Source organism: Theobroma cacao, chromosome 3, assembly GCF_053813885.1.
Source record: "Theobroma cacao isolate CCN51 chromosome 3, ASM5381388v1, whole genome shotgun sequence".
Lineage (NCBI taxonomy): Eukaryota > Viridiplantae > Streptophyta > Magnoliopsida > Malvales > Malvaceae > Theobroma > Theobroma cacao.
The window spans coordinates 42,936,423-42,950,347 of NC_142641.1; the positions used below are offsets into that span (position 1 = coordinate 42,936,423).

Sequence of the window (13,925 nt, forward strand, 5' to 3'; positions counted from 1 at the left end):
CCAGACGCAGCAGCAGAGAAGAGAAATCTTCGCTTTCAGCACTGAAATAGCCCGAGCAAGCTTAGTGCCCCAATTTCATTGGAGAGTTACTAATCTGTTTTAATTTGAATTGTATTTAATTGTTGGGAAATTATGTAAAAAAGTAATTATTTGAATTTAATTTTACATTAAATCCGAACACGTTAAATATTTTATTAAAATAAATTTAAAATTAAATTTTATGTATATTATTAATAAAAATTAAATTAATAAATTCAAATTAACTCTTAAAAATAAGTTAAAATTTAAAAATTATATTTATAACAATTAATGAATTTTAATAAGTATTACATTAATTATAAGTAATTTATAAAATAAAAATGATATATATAAAATTAAAATTTAATATTAAAAATTATTATTTATAATTAAGTTTAAATAATGATATCTTAAAATTACTTTGTAAACTCTATCCGGATTTGTGATGGATAGTAATTTTATTATTTCAACTATTTCGAACTCGATTATAAAATATGTTAATCCTACTTAATTGGATTGAGTAATACAAAGTATTCAATTATAAAGTATCCATTCTCATTTAAATTTTAATATTTTCAAGAACCAATTGACTCAAAAAATATAAAGTTTTAATCTTGAAATGATCATTTATTTATTTCTTTGTATCTCAAATTTGAATATATGTTTCTAACTTTCCTTCTGTGAAACAAGGAACATAATTAATCTCATAAGAAACTTTAAGTTAAATGAACATAAATTTTTGTTTTAAATAATAAAGCGCAAAGTCAAATAATTTATTATTATTAAAATATTCATTGCTGTATATATGTATCACTCAAATTTACACAATAAATACAAATTGCTATTTTAGGCAAATGTAATTAATTTTCATTTTTGAAACAAAAATCAGCAAAATTTTTTTAAATCAAACCAGCCGTTGACGTCGATGTAAGTAGGCAAGTTTGAGGGTAAAAATGGTTTCATAAAATAGATTTTCTGTTTTTTTCTTAGAAAAATCAGAAAGAGAACAAGGTGAAGCGACGTCGTTGCCACGAGAAACGTTTCTTCCTATGCTCCTCTCCGTGATAAAGTTAGACTGACAATTTCCGCACACGTCGAGACTTGCAACTTCTACCAATAACGCAACGCCACCTCATCACACGCTCCAATGTCGACCCAATCCGTTATCTCAAATGACTAAAAAGCCACCGAACATCCCATAACCCGCCAAATCACCTGAAAAATCACAAAATTATTAAGGCTAATTCCGTAACTTGAGTCTCCACCTATTTAATCTCGGATCGCCCCACTTCGATTAAAAGAAGAAAAGCGGAGCAAACAATTTTTGAGAGAATCTATTTTTATTTTTATTTTTTTCCCGTATTTTCGATCTTGTAGCTGAAATGAATTAGTGATTAAAGTGTAGAACCCGGATTAAATCTCGAAATCGGAGGTTTTAATTTCTCATTCGAGATCTCTAGATGGCCGCCCCGTTCTTTTCTACTCCTTTTCAACCTTACGTTTATCAGGTAATTTTTTTTTTTTTTACTCCTTCACTGATTTTCTGTTTGGTTCCTGAGAAAATTGAGGTAACATTTGAAGGAAATTGAACTTTGTTTCTTGTTGACTGGAGTGAAATTTTAATCAAATTTAGACTTTACTTTGGCATTTGATCTGAAGATTCGTGAATTGGGTTTCCTTAAATAGAGTTGACTCTGACTCCATTTCTCTTGAAATTGATCCCTTTATAGTCAATTTGTACACAACTTTCTACAGTTTTGAGACTGCAGTGATCAAACTGTGAGAATAGCTAGTGTAAATGCCAAGGTCGGGAAACAGCAAATATTTTTTCAGCTTTTCTAAAGGAAATTAGAATATTAATTTTGTCTCGTGTAAACGTCACTACGTTAATATATATTTCATATGCTTCATAATCTCATGTTGTTATAAAATCGTGTAGAGTCCGCAAGATGCTGTGATCCCATTTCAAATATTGGGTGGTGAGGCTCAAATAGTTCAGGTACTACCAAGCGTTTATCAGGATTTTTCATTTTTAATTACGCCTATGATCCGGTCCCTATGATTGTGAATTTTTTTTTTTAATCTTGGTATTGATTCTTTCATTTGCCAGATAATGTTGAAGCCGCAAGAAAAAGTTATTGCAAAACCTGGTAGGTTGTTCTCTGCGCTGTTGTATCTCGGTTGGATTAGTGCTACTATACTTTTGTGTTTTAATATAGGAATTAGTGTCTCAATGCTATTCATCATAGCTTTAGTATTTTGGTGATTATGCACTTATGTTTCATGGTGAAATTATGAATGGCTAGGCTTTCTGGGTACTAGGAGTTCAGCCCCATATTCTCCTATTTGAAATGCTAGAGCTTTCTACTGCCTAGAATATATTGTAGTACAAATAGTGGTTAGAGGAGTCAAAACGTTTAATAAAAGGGAGAATCTACTTTAGTATCAATTTAGACCATCTATCCCTATCCCATCGTAGTTGCTTATAATTATGATCAGCAAACTTCTATGAATTAGATCATCAGCTGAAGAACAGTTAGGAGAACTGCTGAATCAATAAGATGACTGGCTTTCTGCATTCTATTAGTCATTCTTTGCTATCGTGTAAATGTTATTTCATGCAAATTGTGATGGACTTGACATAAACAAAAATGTAGGCTCGATGTGCTTCATGTCTGGGTCCATTGAAATGGAAAACACCTATGTCCCTGAAAACGAGGTAGGCATGTGGCAGTGGCTTTTTGGCAAGAGTATAACTAGTATTTCTCTTCGCAATCCTGGTCCAAATGATGGATTTGTTGGAATTGCTGCACCTTCTCTGGCAAGGATTCTTCCGGTTCGTGTTTCAAACTAACAAAATGTCAACAATTTACTTATTTTATTTATAGAATATGTTAAGTCTGAGTACTTCATGATCCCAGAATTGTTAGTTTCGTATGGCTAACCATGAGTTTCTCTTGTTCCTGGTTCATGTTTATTTGACAGATTGATTTGGCAATGTTTGGTGGAGAGCTTTTGTGTCAGGTAGCTGACTTGTTCATTGGTCATTCTCCTTTCTTTCCACTAATTATTAGTTTCCTTTTCTTTGTACTTCTCATTGAAGTTGAGAATTCGAATAACTACATGGAAATTCATTTTTCCTGCTGAATTAACTTGTTTTTCATTTCATTAGCTGGAAGTTTTATGTCATCTTGTAAACTTGTTTTGTAGCCAGATGCATTTCTTTGCTCCATCAATGATGTGAAGGTCAATAATACGGTTGATCAGCGGCCACGAAATGTCGTAACTGGTGTAGAGGTGACATAATGATAGCTTAATTTTTACATTTTCCCTCCTTATCAGATGTGTACTCAAGCTGCGTTCAACTGATCTTTTTCTGATATGTACTTCTGTTTCTTTGATTTATTTCTCAAAGTTTTTCAAGCGGTTTCTGTCTTTGTATTTGATGAACATGGTACTGTCATGACAGGGATTTCTGAGACAGAAGTTATCTGGCCAGGGGCTTGCATTTATTGTTGCTGGTGGATCTGGTATGTGTATTTTTGTTAGAGTTACTTGAGTGCTAAAAATACCACAACCTTTTACATTTTACTTGCCTTTTGGTTTTATGACAGGTTAGGGCTGTACTTAGTTTTTCTATGTAAATTCATATGCATGTTTTAGAGGTCATACAAGAGCATGTTTTATTTCATTCTTCCCATTTTTTCTTATTATCTTTTTGTTCTCCCCTTCCCTCCCTGGAAAGTAAAAAAAAAAGTCTTTTCGTATTGCTTAACCAATCATTGATAACATATTCCTCTTGCTAGTTACAGCAAAAAGTTGAAGTTGATAGACATATCCCTAGGTAACCTGATTAATGGGATTTTGTGGTTTTCTTTCTTTTGCTAGTTGTGCAGAAAAATCTTGAGGTGGGTGAGGTGTTGGCAGTTGACGTGTCATGCATTGTGGCCCTCACTGCTTCCATCGACGTCCAAATCAAATTCAATGGTCCAATGAGAAGAGCAGTTTTTGGAGTAAGTGGCTTTGAGTTAGTCTTTTTGTACTCTCGAGATATGATGGTGGTTGAGTGGGGGTGGTGGTGCATGCATGTTTTTTTTTTTTTTTTGTTAAAATTTGTGTATGTGTGTGTTTTTAATTGTATTTTGGCCAAGAAATTTGTTCTTGTTGATTGCAGCTTCTACTTACAAGAATTATTAATTAAATATGGTTCATCTTTTATGATTGATGAGATGGTGTGGTCTCAGTTGCACTGCTTCGTAGGACTTTGCTTGATGCCCATGGCTGCATATCACTTACCTATGGCCTTGTGATTGTGATGTTCTTTTTGCGAAATTGTAGGGTGACAATTTGGTAACAGCTGTTCTAACAGGACCGGGCATTGTCTTCATCCAGAGTTTGCCATTTCATCGATTTTCACAGCGAATTGCAAGGTAGTATCTGGTTTTTTTTTTTTTTTAAGGTAGTATCCGGTTGCTGCATAAGTTCCACAAAAAACACTTGGTGAATCATATGTTTCACATGCACTGTCCTCTATTATCCATTTCCTCCATCTCCAGGCTTAACAAAGTGACTGGATTCTGGTTTGCAGGGCGGTTACATCTCCAAACATGAGGGAAAATCCAAAGTTCTTCGTTCAAATAGCTATTTTCTTTTTTCTAGCATATGTGGTGATTGTATCTTCTTTAATATTAACTGATGTGTGAAATTGTCTTTCCCTCTTTAATTTTTGTTAAATTTTTTTCTTCCCTCTTTAGGAAATCTAGATTAAATTGATCAAAGTGTTTGCTTCAAGTTATGTTGTTTTATCGAAAACTTCACATCCAGTTATTCAAAGAAAAGAAATTGAACTCTTTTAGTTTTGACTTTTGAGTGGGTATGCTCAATACTAGGAATTTTGGCAACTGCCATTGTTATCTTTGTATTAAATTCAAACCAATAAGTTGAAAAGGGTTTTGATGCTAAGTTGTTGAAGGTTTTTGCTCTTTTTTGGTTAGGTTAAGTTGCTAGTTTTAGGTAGAGAGCTCGTCTTTTTGTCCCAATGATCATTGTGGCTAGGAGTTGTCTTCAATCCTGTGAAGCAACTTTTCTCGTGTAATTGTATGTATCTCTTATTCACTCAAGCCTAGTGTCAGTAGAAGTCTCTTAACAATTGTTAAAAACTTTTGGATGGCACGGAGGCTCAACGTGCAATAAAATCACTTCTCAAAAAAAAAAAATTAAAATCAATAAGGTTTAAATATTCAGACTTACTATGTCCATCGGCTCATGAGCTGTGGGGTAATGATTTTTCAGTAATTTCACCTCAGTTTATATTTAAGGTTAACATTATCTAATAATAATAATTATTATTATTTTATAAAATAACCATTTATCATAGCCGTCCCTTGATCTTTACGGCAGGATGCACGCATCATTGTCGTTGAGATCTTGGGTTCGAGAGCTATCGGAAGATTTGACTGCAATTAATCTTAAGTCAGATTATTGGATTTGGGTGCAGTAATTGAAAGTTTTATACACTTCTTTATCCAATGGATGCCCATGACTTCTTTCCAAAGTAATGTTGACTGATAAAGATTGTGCGCTTATATTTGAATTTAAACTACAATTTATCGCAAGTCAGATTATTGGATTTTGATGGTACATTAATTGAAAGTTTTATACACTTGTTTATCCAATTGATGCCCATGACTTCTTTCCAAAGTAATATTGACCGATAAAGATTGTGTTTATATTTGAATATTGAATGCTGCCCGCAACATTACCTAAATATAAAAAAATAAAAAATTATTGTTATACAAATAAATATTTATTTTTTGTATAGTTAAACTTTAAATATAATAAAAATATTTTATTTTTATTTTTAAATTTATTTATTAATAAAATATTGATATATAATTTATTAATAATACAAATTTTATATTAATAATACATTAAATATAAAAATTCGCAGATTTTTGTAATTTGCTTGGAAAATTACTTTTGACGAGCACCGACCGCACGTGCGGGGTATCTGGCGGTCGAACTAGTATTTAGATAAACGCATAACATTCTGAAGGCCATGAACCTCCGTTTCGGTAATAATAGCCTGGTTTTCGAAAGCCTCTTCGCTTATTCCCCCTTCTCTCTCTCTCTCTATGAAGCCTCCTTACCCAAAACCTAACCCTAGCGGTTCACGGTGATCGCTGATCATTTGTATCTCTCCAATGTTTAATCAAGGTTCTTCAATCTTTTAATAATCTCTTTTCAATATCGGCTTATCAGAATCTCAACCTTCGAAGTTGCCGAGTTTTTCTTTGAAGATCGACCGGTCGTGGGATTCTGTTTCTGAAGATTTATTATTTGTTCGAGTTTTAGAAGATCTGGATCGGCGAACAATTGATTTTTCGAAGCCATTTTTCTAACAAAAGAAATCGAAGAGTTCGTGTTGAATTTGATCAAGATCTACGACCAAGGGGCTTTTTCGTAATTCGCTTCGATTTGCCCTAGTCTAATTCGAAACTGCTGGTTTCGCTGCCAAATTCGGAATTCGGCGATTCTTTGAATATCGTGGAGAAATTGTCCGAGTTAATTTCTTGAAGAGAGCTTCGGATTTTGGATCGGAGAAGAATCGACGAGTTTGGTTCGGTTTCTCTTAGAATATAAGAAAAAAAAAAAGAAATTTTTGTACTGGTTATATTTGTTTTCTTTTTTGAGTGAATATCAGGCCTTATTTTTTTTTGGAAGGCCAATAAATAAGTTCATTACAGTATTAAACTTTTTTTGTGTTCATTATTATTATTTTTAAGAGGAAAAAAGGAAAAAAATGGCTGTTTATTACAAGTTTAAGAGTGCAAGAGATTTTGATTCAATTGCCATGGATGGTCCGTTTATAAGCGTTGGTACTTTGAAAGAAAAAATATTTGAATCAAAGCACTTGGGCAGGGGTACCGACTTCGACCTTGTTGTCACTAATGCCCAAACTAACGAAGGTTGGTCTTTGCTCTTTGCTAGATATAGTTAATTGAATCTTAATTGGCTTAACTAATTTTTTTTGGGGGCAGACAATGCATTTAGTAATATTTTAACTATTTAATGTTCATAGTTTTATCCTTTGGGAGTCTAAGCTTTCTAATTTGGGTGTTTTATATCTTTACACAGACAAATTGATTTAAGGTACTGGTTTTTGGGTTTTAAGTAGTCTAGTTTTTTATACAATGGTTGCCCCAAAATTCAATAGAGATCTATCACGGGGATAGCTTCTCTTATGTAGGTGGTTCTAAACTTGATTAGCTTTCTGTACTTTTGAGTGTGTAGAGTTTGGGTTCTTCCTTTGAAAGCGTCAGGTAGCTAACTGGTTGCTTGGATGCTTAGTTACTGACCAAATCGACAAAGAATAGTTTGTTTCAGGAGGGGATTCTGATTTTTTATTTAATCTAGCATAAAAATGTTAGTTTGCAGTATGGCCAAATCTACCTTTTTATTGGAATTCTCATTGGGCTCTATTGTGGCTCATTCTTTGTTTCTTGACTGGATATGTAGATTGTATATTAGTAATTTTTTGTCATTCACAGATTAGTTTGTTTGTAGTGTTTTATAGACTCGTTCTTTCTTTTCAATTTCAGAATATCTTGATGAAGCAATGTTAATCCCGAAAAATACTTCTGTACTAATTCGCCGGGTTCCTGGAAGGCCTCGCATGCCCATTGTTGCTGCTCAAGAGTACTATCTTGATCCTTTAGATACCTAATGACTCAAATATTTTAATTTTAGTGGGCTTGTTAAAAAAGCAAGTATGAATGGTTCAGTTAACTGCATGAACTTGATCAGTTGTTTGTTTAGATCAGTTCCAACTTGTAGCATGTACTGTTGTGAGACAAAATTTGATTCTAGGTTTGAGTTTGGGCTTTATTATGCTTCACAGGCCTAAGGTGGAAAATCAGATTGAAAATGCTCAACCAGAAAAGAGTAACTTCCTGGATGCTGATTCATCTGTTCCAAAATATGTAAGCTTTGTTCCTAATATATTTTCATTGACAAAAATTGGTTTTTGTACATGCTATTAGTTTCGGCTGTTGCATGCATTTGAGGAATGTTGTATTTATCAACAAAGAGAAAAGAAGAGAAAGCTAATATTAAGCTTGATTTTTACTTGTAGCCTGAAGACTCCGAATGGGATGAATTTGGGAATGATTTATATTCAATCCCTGAAACACTGCCAGTGCAGTCAAGCAATCCACTTCCTGATGCTCCTCCTACTAATAAAGCTGATGAGGATAGCAAAATTAAGGCTTTAATTGATACTCCTGCCTTGGACTGGCAGCGGTGAGATGACTGCTATTTTCTTTTTCTTTTTTTTCTTATTTAATCTTTTGTTTATTGTCTTGATGCAATTTTCATTCTTATTGATTTTAGTTATTTTGGGTTTGCAGCCAAGGTGCAGATGGTTTTGGACCTGGTAGAGGCTTTGGAAGGGGTATGGGTGGGAGGATGGGTGGGCGTGGTTTTGGTGATTCTCTTATGCCCTTTTCTTTTTATTTGCATTGTTTATCATGGTGGTGGGGTTTGGTGGTTCGGAGTACGAGTTTGTGTATATGATGCTCTTTTTATGTTAAATCTCTAGATCATTGAAGTTTGATTTTTTTCTGCTGCTTAGTATTGTGGTATAAATGTGCCTCTGTGCTTTTGCATGTTAGTAGTGTGATTTGTTAGTTAGTTTGTCTACTGCATGTGAGTGTGCTGATCATGTCCATAGTTGCATCACTTAGGTGTGAGCTTGTCAGTGTTCTATGCTCTTGTAAATTTATTGTAGTTTGAAGTTTCACTGTTGTTGCTATAACATATAATAATTTTTTCTGTAAACATGTGTGCTTGAAAGAGTTATGGCCATTTATGCTCAATTTAGATCAGTGAGTTTTGAAATTGTGGGACATTTCATTCCTGTAATTGTACTTCTGAAATTGTATATGGAGCTGAAGTTTATGTTTTTCTCATTGAGGTCGATTAGGATTGGAGCGCAAAACGCCTCCTCAGGGTTATGTTTGTCACCGCTGTAAGGTGCCTGGTATGTTGATAATACTTTCTTCTTTTCCTATTTGCTTTGAGATTATACTTTTTAGGGAACCTGTGCTTATTATGGAATCTGTGATGCAGGGCACTTTATTCAGCACTGCCCCACAAATGGTGATCCAAACTACGATATCAAACGGGTAAAGCCTCCAACTGGCATTCCAAAGTCAATGCTAATGGCAACTCCAGATGGCTCTTATGCATTGCCAAGTGGAGCAGTTGCAGTTTTGAAACCCAATGAGTAAGCGTTTTGTCTTATAAGTGTGGTTTTGACTACGTTTGTAGGGAATTCTACTATTTATGCTTGAAAATTGATTCTGTGTTTCTGGTAGGGCTGCTTTTGAGAAAGAAATTGAGGGCTTACCTTCCACTCGGTCTGTTGGTGACCTTCCACCCGAACTCCATTGCCCATTGTGCAAGGAAGTGATGAAAGATGCTGTTCTAACTAGCAAATGTTGTTTTAAGAGTTTTTGCGATAAATGTAAGTTTTATAGCTACTGATTGCATGCATCTTCTGGTTCTTTTATGCATGTTAAAGCTCACTTTAAAATGTAACTCAGGTATAAGGGACCACATTATCTCAAAGTCAATGTGCGTATGTGGGGCAACAAACATACTCGCCGATGATCTTTTGCCAAATAAGACTCTAAGAGATACAATTAATCGTATATTGGAGTCTGGTAACAGCAGTGCGGACAATGCTGGAAGCACTTTTCAAGTTCAAGGTTCATCAGCTATTGACATAATGAAATGAATTGCACATTAATGAGTTCTATGATGTTAGAAACATTTTTGATTTATCCTTTCTTTCAAATTTAGATATGGAGTCTGCCCGGTGTCCACAACCAAAAATTCCGTCTCCTACTACATCTGCTGCGTCAAAGGGAGAGCAGAAGCCAGTATCTGCTAAGGAAGAAAGTCCTAGTGTGAAGGATAAAGCTAATGAGGTGAAGGTAGCTATTCCGCCACAGCAGGTTGTGGAGAAAGTGAAGATTGCTAAACCTGCTGATGCATCTGAGGCTACACTGGAGTCGATGAGTGTGAAGGAGCCTGCATCACAAGGGAGTGCCCCACTTGCAGAGGAAGAAGTGCAACAGAAGGTGGTTTCTGGAGAGGCAGGTAATGATAAATTTTTTTCTTAATTTATTGGTTATGTTAGTTGGGTGAGGTTGAAAGACAATCTTTAAGAACATTGGTACTGACCTCTCGCGAAAGTGATGAGATTTAGGGTTCAAACCTAGGTAGAAAATGCTGGAGTGGGCTATCCCATTCCATGTCAGCCTCAGTACCATTCCTGTTCTTGAAAGATTGTGGCTGCGATATATTACTTGTGTCATTTTTTTAAGGTAATTTTCTGGTGTGTATACTAAGAAGTCATACATTCTTCAGGCAGTAAATTTTTGTCATCTTCTTTCCCATTCCATCTTGCACTCGGAGTTGGATGGATGATCTGTATGTGTATTATTTCTTTAGTGGAAATCAGGAAAATAAATGGAGTGAAGGTTTAATTGTGATGTTTTTCTTCTCCAGGAAAGAAAAAGAAAAAGAAGAAGGTTCGTTTGCCAGCAAATGGTAGGTCTGCAGCCCCTTTTTCCTATTTGTTGATGGTGCAAACCACGTGAGTTTTTTAAAATCATTAGGAATGTTTTCTAACCTGAATCTTATTCTTGTTGCCCTCTAGACTTGCAGTGGAAAACCCCTCAGGATCTTGCAGCTGAGAACTATATGATGTCTATGGGTCCCTCTGCCTATAATCCTTACTGGGCTGGCATGCAGCCTGGGATGGATGGGTTTATGGGTCCTTATGCTGGTGCAATGCCCTATATGGGGGGCTATGGACTAAGTCCATTGGACGTGCCATTTGGAGGTGTCATGCCTCCAGATCCCTTTGGTGCTCAAAGTTACATGTTTCCGCCTATCCCACCTCAGAGGTATGTTTAACATTTGTTAAATTGCCTATGCTATGTTTGTACCAGTTGCATTTGTGTTGCTCGAGTGTGTGCATGGCATTTGTGTGTTTTGGAATTATTATTGGGTTGAATATCAATGAGCTTATGGCTAAATATGCAACTTGATGCTATCTGGATATTTATGGTCTCACTAGCTTTGAATGGACTATTGAATTGAATGCTTTATAGAGATCTTGCTGAGTTTGGAATGGGTATGAATGTTGCCCCACCTATCATGAGCAGAGAGGAGTTTGAGGCTCGGCAAGCTGATTTGAGGAGGAAGCGTGAAAATGAGAGACGAGGTGAAAGGTACTGAGCATACTTTCTCATTCTAAGTTGACTAGGTACACTCATTTTTCAATTGGACTACTTTCCCTTGGCCTGGGAATAATTCCTAGCCTTTTTGCTACTCCCTGGATCATAGTGCATGTAGGTCCTGAGATCGCTGAAAAGGGCTTGCTATAGGTCTAAAATAATTTGTTTCTGCTTGTTATTCACAGGGATGGATTTCACATGATTAAATGGTTTGCTTACTATTTCTAAAATTGTTCCAGGGAGTTCTCTAGAGATCGGGAATTCAGTAGAGAAGTGAGCAGCAGTGGTGATGTTTCATCATTGAAGTCTAAATCTGTATGCATTCTTTATTTTCCTAGTTTTCTTCTGTTCTTTCAGTTTGTGATGCCAGGAGGTATGGCTACATGATGTCCAGCAACCATTTGGTTAGGGCACCACTCTTGTTTGTAGATAACACTTTTTCTTCAGGGAAAGGAATATAAGATTTTATTTTGTGAGTGTCATTAGGTTCAAATAAAATGGGATTCATTGATTGTTTCGGTGGATGCTTTTAACGTTTTAAGTTTTTTATTTTGGTTATGCACATATGTTTCACGTGTTGACATGAGAAGTCAAAGGAAGGGTATAAAATTGAAACTGAGGCAGCCCTTTTTAATTCCCTACCTACTGTAAAATTTTGAAGTTTCTACTCTCTCTACCTGTCTCTCTCTCTGCAAAATTTTTTGGTGGTTTACATTGAAAAAGGATAAGCATATGTGGTTAGTCTGAGTTGTGCAGTTTAAGCGTGTATTTGTGGAACTTTGCAACCTTGTGATACCATGTTACCGACACTACTAAATATTTGCTCTATACTCTGCTTCATTCCTTGTTTCTTTTAAGACTGTTTTCAGCCATTTGTTTCTGAGTTTGTAATGAAGTACAAGGGAGATATACTTGAAACCTGGAATCCATCCTGAGGACTTCAGTAATGGTGCCAAATCTTATTGGGTTTGAAGTAAATCACCTCCACAAAGACAGCAAAGTGAAACATGAAAATAACTAACTCATTGGCATACAGTTAGACATAAGCTTGTCATATGAAGTTGCTAATTGAAGTTCTGTTCCCGTTCAGTATGTGTCTCTGTTTGTTCCGTGCTGGTTTTCAAGTATTTATAAAAAATAATTTGGAATTTTTTAGTACTTGTGGACTGCTATTTTATCTCCAGTTCCTCTAGTGTCTTCATCTACCAAATAGCTCTTGCATTATGCATTTTTTATTTCCATCCTCAAAATCAACATAAAGAGTGATGTATGTTTATACTGGCTATTCATAAAATACTACTATAAGGTTCTTGTTTTATTGGAAAGATAAATACAGTTACTTTTATTCTTGTCCAATGGCAGTGACACGATTAGAAAATGGTATTTTGATGATGTGTTAATAGGGGTCAAATAATTCTGGGGAACGACCTTAATAGCAGGGGAAATATGCTCCCCCAAATGGGAGAAAAATTTTAAAAAAGAAAAAGATCCATCTTTTAGGATGAGTGTTTTTTGGTTCCTCTTTGATGTTCAATGTGAGGGAATGCATTTAACTTGATCATTTCAATTATGTTGTTTGTTGCAGAAGCCTATCCCACAAATGTCAGGTGGTGACCATCGCCATGAACATCTTCGGCACCGATCAGAGAGGACCTCACCGGAACGCTCCTTGCGGGACCATGACGCACCTCCCCGCCCTTTAAAGAGAAAAGCTGACCAGCATCATGACCGTGAATGTGATCATGACTATGACTATGATGATCGTGACCGTGACCGTGAGCGCCAGCATCACCATCGATCTGAGTCTTCCAAGCTTGCTCCTGAGACAGCCACCAAAGCCACTTTGATGGCCACTACAGCAGCAATGGATAAGAAGCAAAAGGGAAGCGTGTTCTCTCGCATTAGCTTTCCAGAAGGAGAAGTCAGCAAGAAACGCAAGCTATCTTCTGATGCACCTATATCTTCTGGCCATCACAAGCCGTCTTCCAATGGATACTATGATGACTACAAGACTTCTTCAGCTGCCACCAAGGCAGTTTCTGCTACTAGTGGCGGTGTGAGGAAGAGCACTAGTAGCAATGCTGTAGATTACGAGTCTAGTGACGATGATAGACATTTCAAAAGGAAGCCCTCAAGGTATGAGTCCTCGCCGCCACCATCAGCTGAGTGGGAAGAAGAACCGCGGCACTCAAGAGGATCCAGGGAACGAGAGCGTAGCGGCTATAGTAAACATAGATAGAATGTAGAGCAGGTTGTATCGCTGCTTGCTGTAGCATCAGCGAATGCTCTGGAGGAGCTATCGCATACTGTTGCACCATTATACCCCTAATGGGAGGAATTATGTGGAGAGATGATACAAATTTTTTTTGCTTTGTATTTACAATCCTAGTATCTTCAATAATTATAAAAGTATTGTGTTCTAAGTTCTATTGGTCCTTCTGCTTGTACTATTAGAAGTCTTTCTCTCTCTCATTCTCACAAGTTAAGTATATAAATATCCCGCAGTGCTTTATGATTACACAATTGCTTCTCATAATACGGCATTACTTATTATTCCTGAATCAAGTGTTAAGAAATCCAGGTTTTATGCAACGAATT

General features: G+C 35.9%; 2 protein-coding genes across 4 annotated transcripts; both read left to right on the forward strand.

Moving 5' to 3' along the window:
* The first annotated feature begins 1,308 nt into the window (after positions 1-1,308).
* On the forward strand, positions 1,309-4,980 carry LOC18606231 (uncharacterized). The gene is made up of 10 exons (XM_007039724.3): positions 1,309-1,526; positions 1,958-2,017; positions 2,129-2,168; positions 2,676-2,854; positions 3,004-3,042; positions 3,229-3,315; positions 3,488-3,548; positions 3,907-4,031; positions 4,357-4,448; positions 4,607-4,980. The coding sequence occupies exons 1-10, from the start codon at positions 1,479-1,481 to the stop codon at positions 4,719-4,721; spliced, it is 846 nt and encodes a 281-aa protein (XP_007039786.1). The 5' UTR covers positions 1,309-1,478; the 3' UTR covers positions 4,722-4,980.
* Positions 4,981-6,082: 1,102 nt separating this feature from the next.
* LOC18606232 (E3 ubiquitin ligase PARAQUAT TOLERANCE 3-like) lies at positions 6,083-13,754 on the forward strand. 3 transcript variants are annotated; one of them, XM_007039727.3, is made up of 15 exons: positions 6,083-6,986; positions 7,620-7,716; positions 7,919-8,000; positions 8,153-8,319; positions 8,427-8,503; positions 8,993-9,058; positions 9,148-9,304; positions 9,396-9,544; positions 9,624-9,788; positions 9,883-10,182; positions 10,594-10,635; positions 10,745-10,994; positions 11,202-11,321; positions 11,567-11,642; positions 12,913-13,754. In XM_007039727.3, exons 1-15 carry the CDS (start codon positions 6,821-6,823, stop codon positions 13,564-13,566), a joined length of 2,568 nt encoding a protein of 855 aa, XP_007039789.3. In that variant the 5' UTR covers positions 6,083-6,820; the 3' UTR covers positions 13,567-13,754. The 3 variants fall into 3 exon arrangements, with proteins under 3 accessions (XP_007039789.3, XP_088660609.1, XP_007039787.3); XM_088804483.1 differs by having other exon boundaries at positions 11,256-11,321; XM_007039725.3 differs by having other exon boundaries at positions 9,002-9,058.
* The last annotated feature ends 171 nt before the right edge of the window (positions 13,755-13,925 follow it).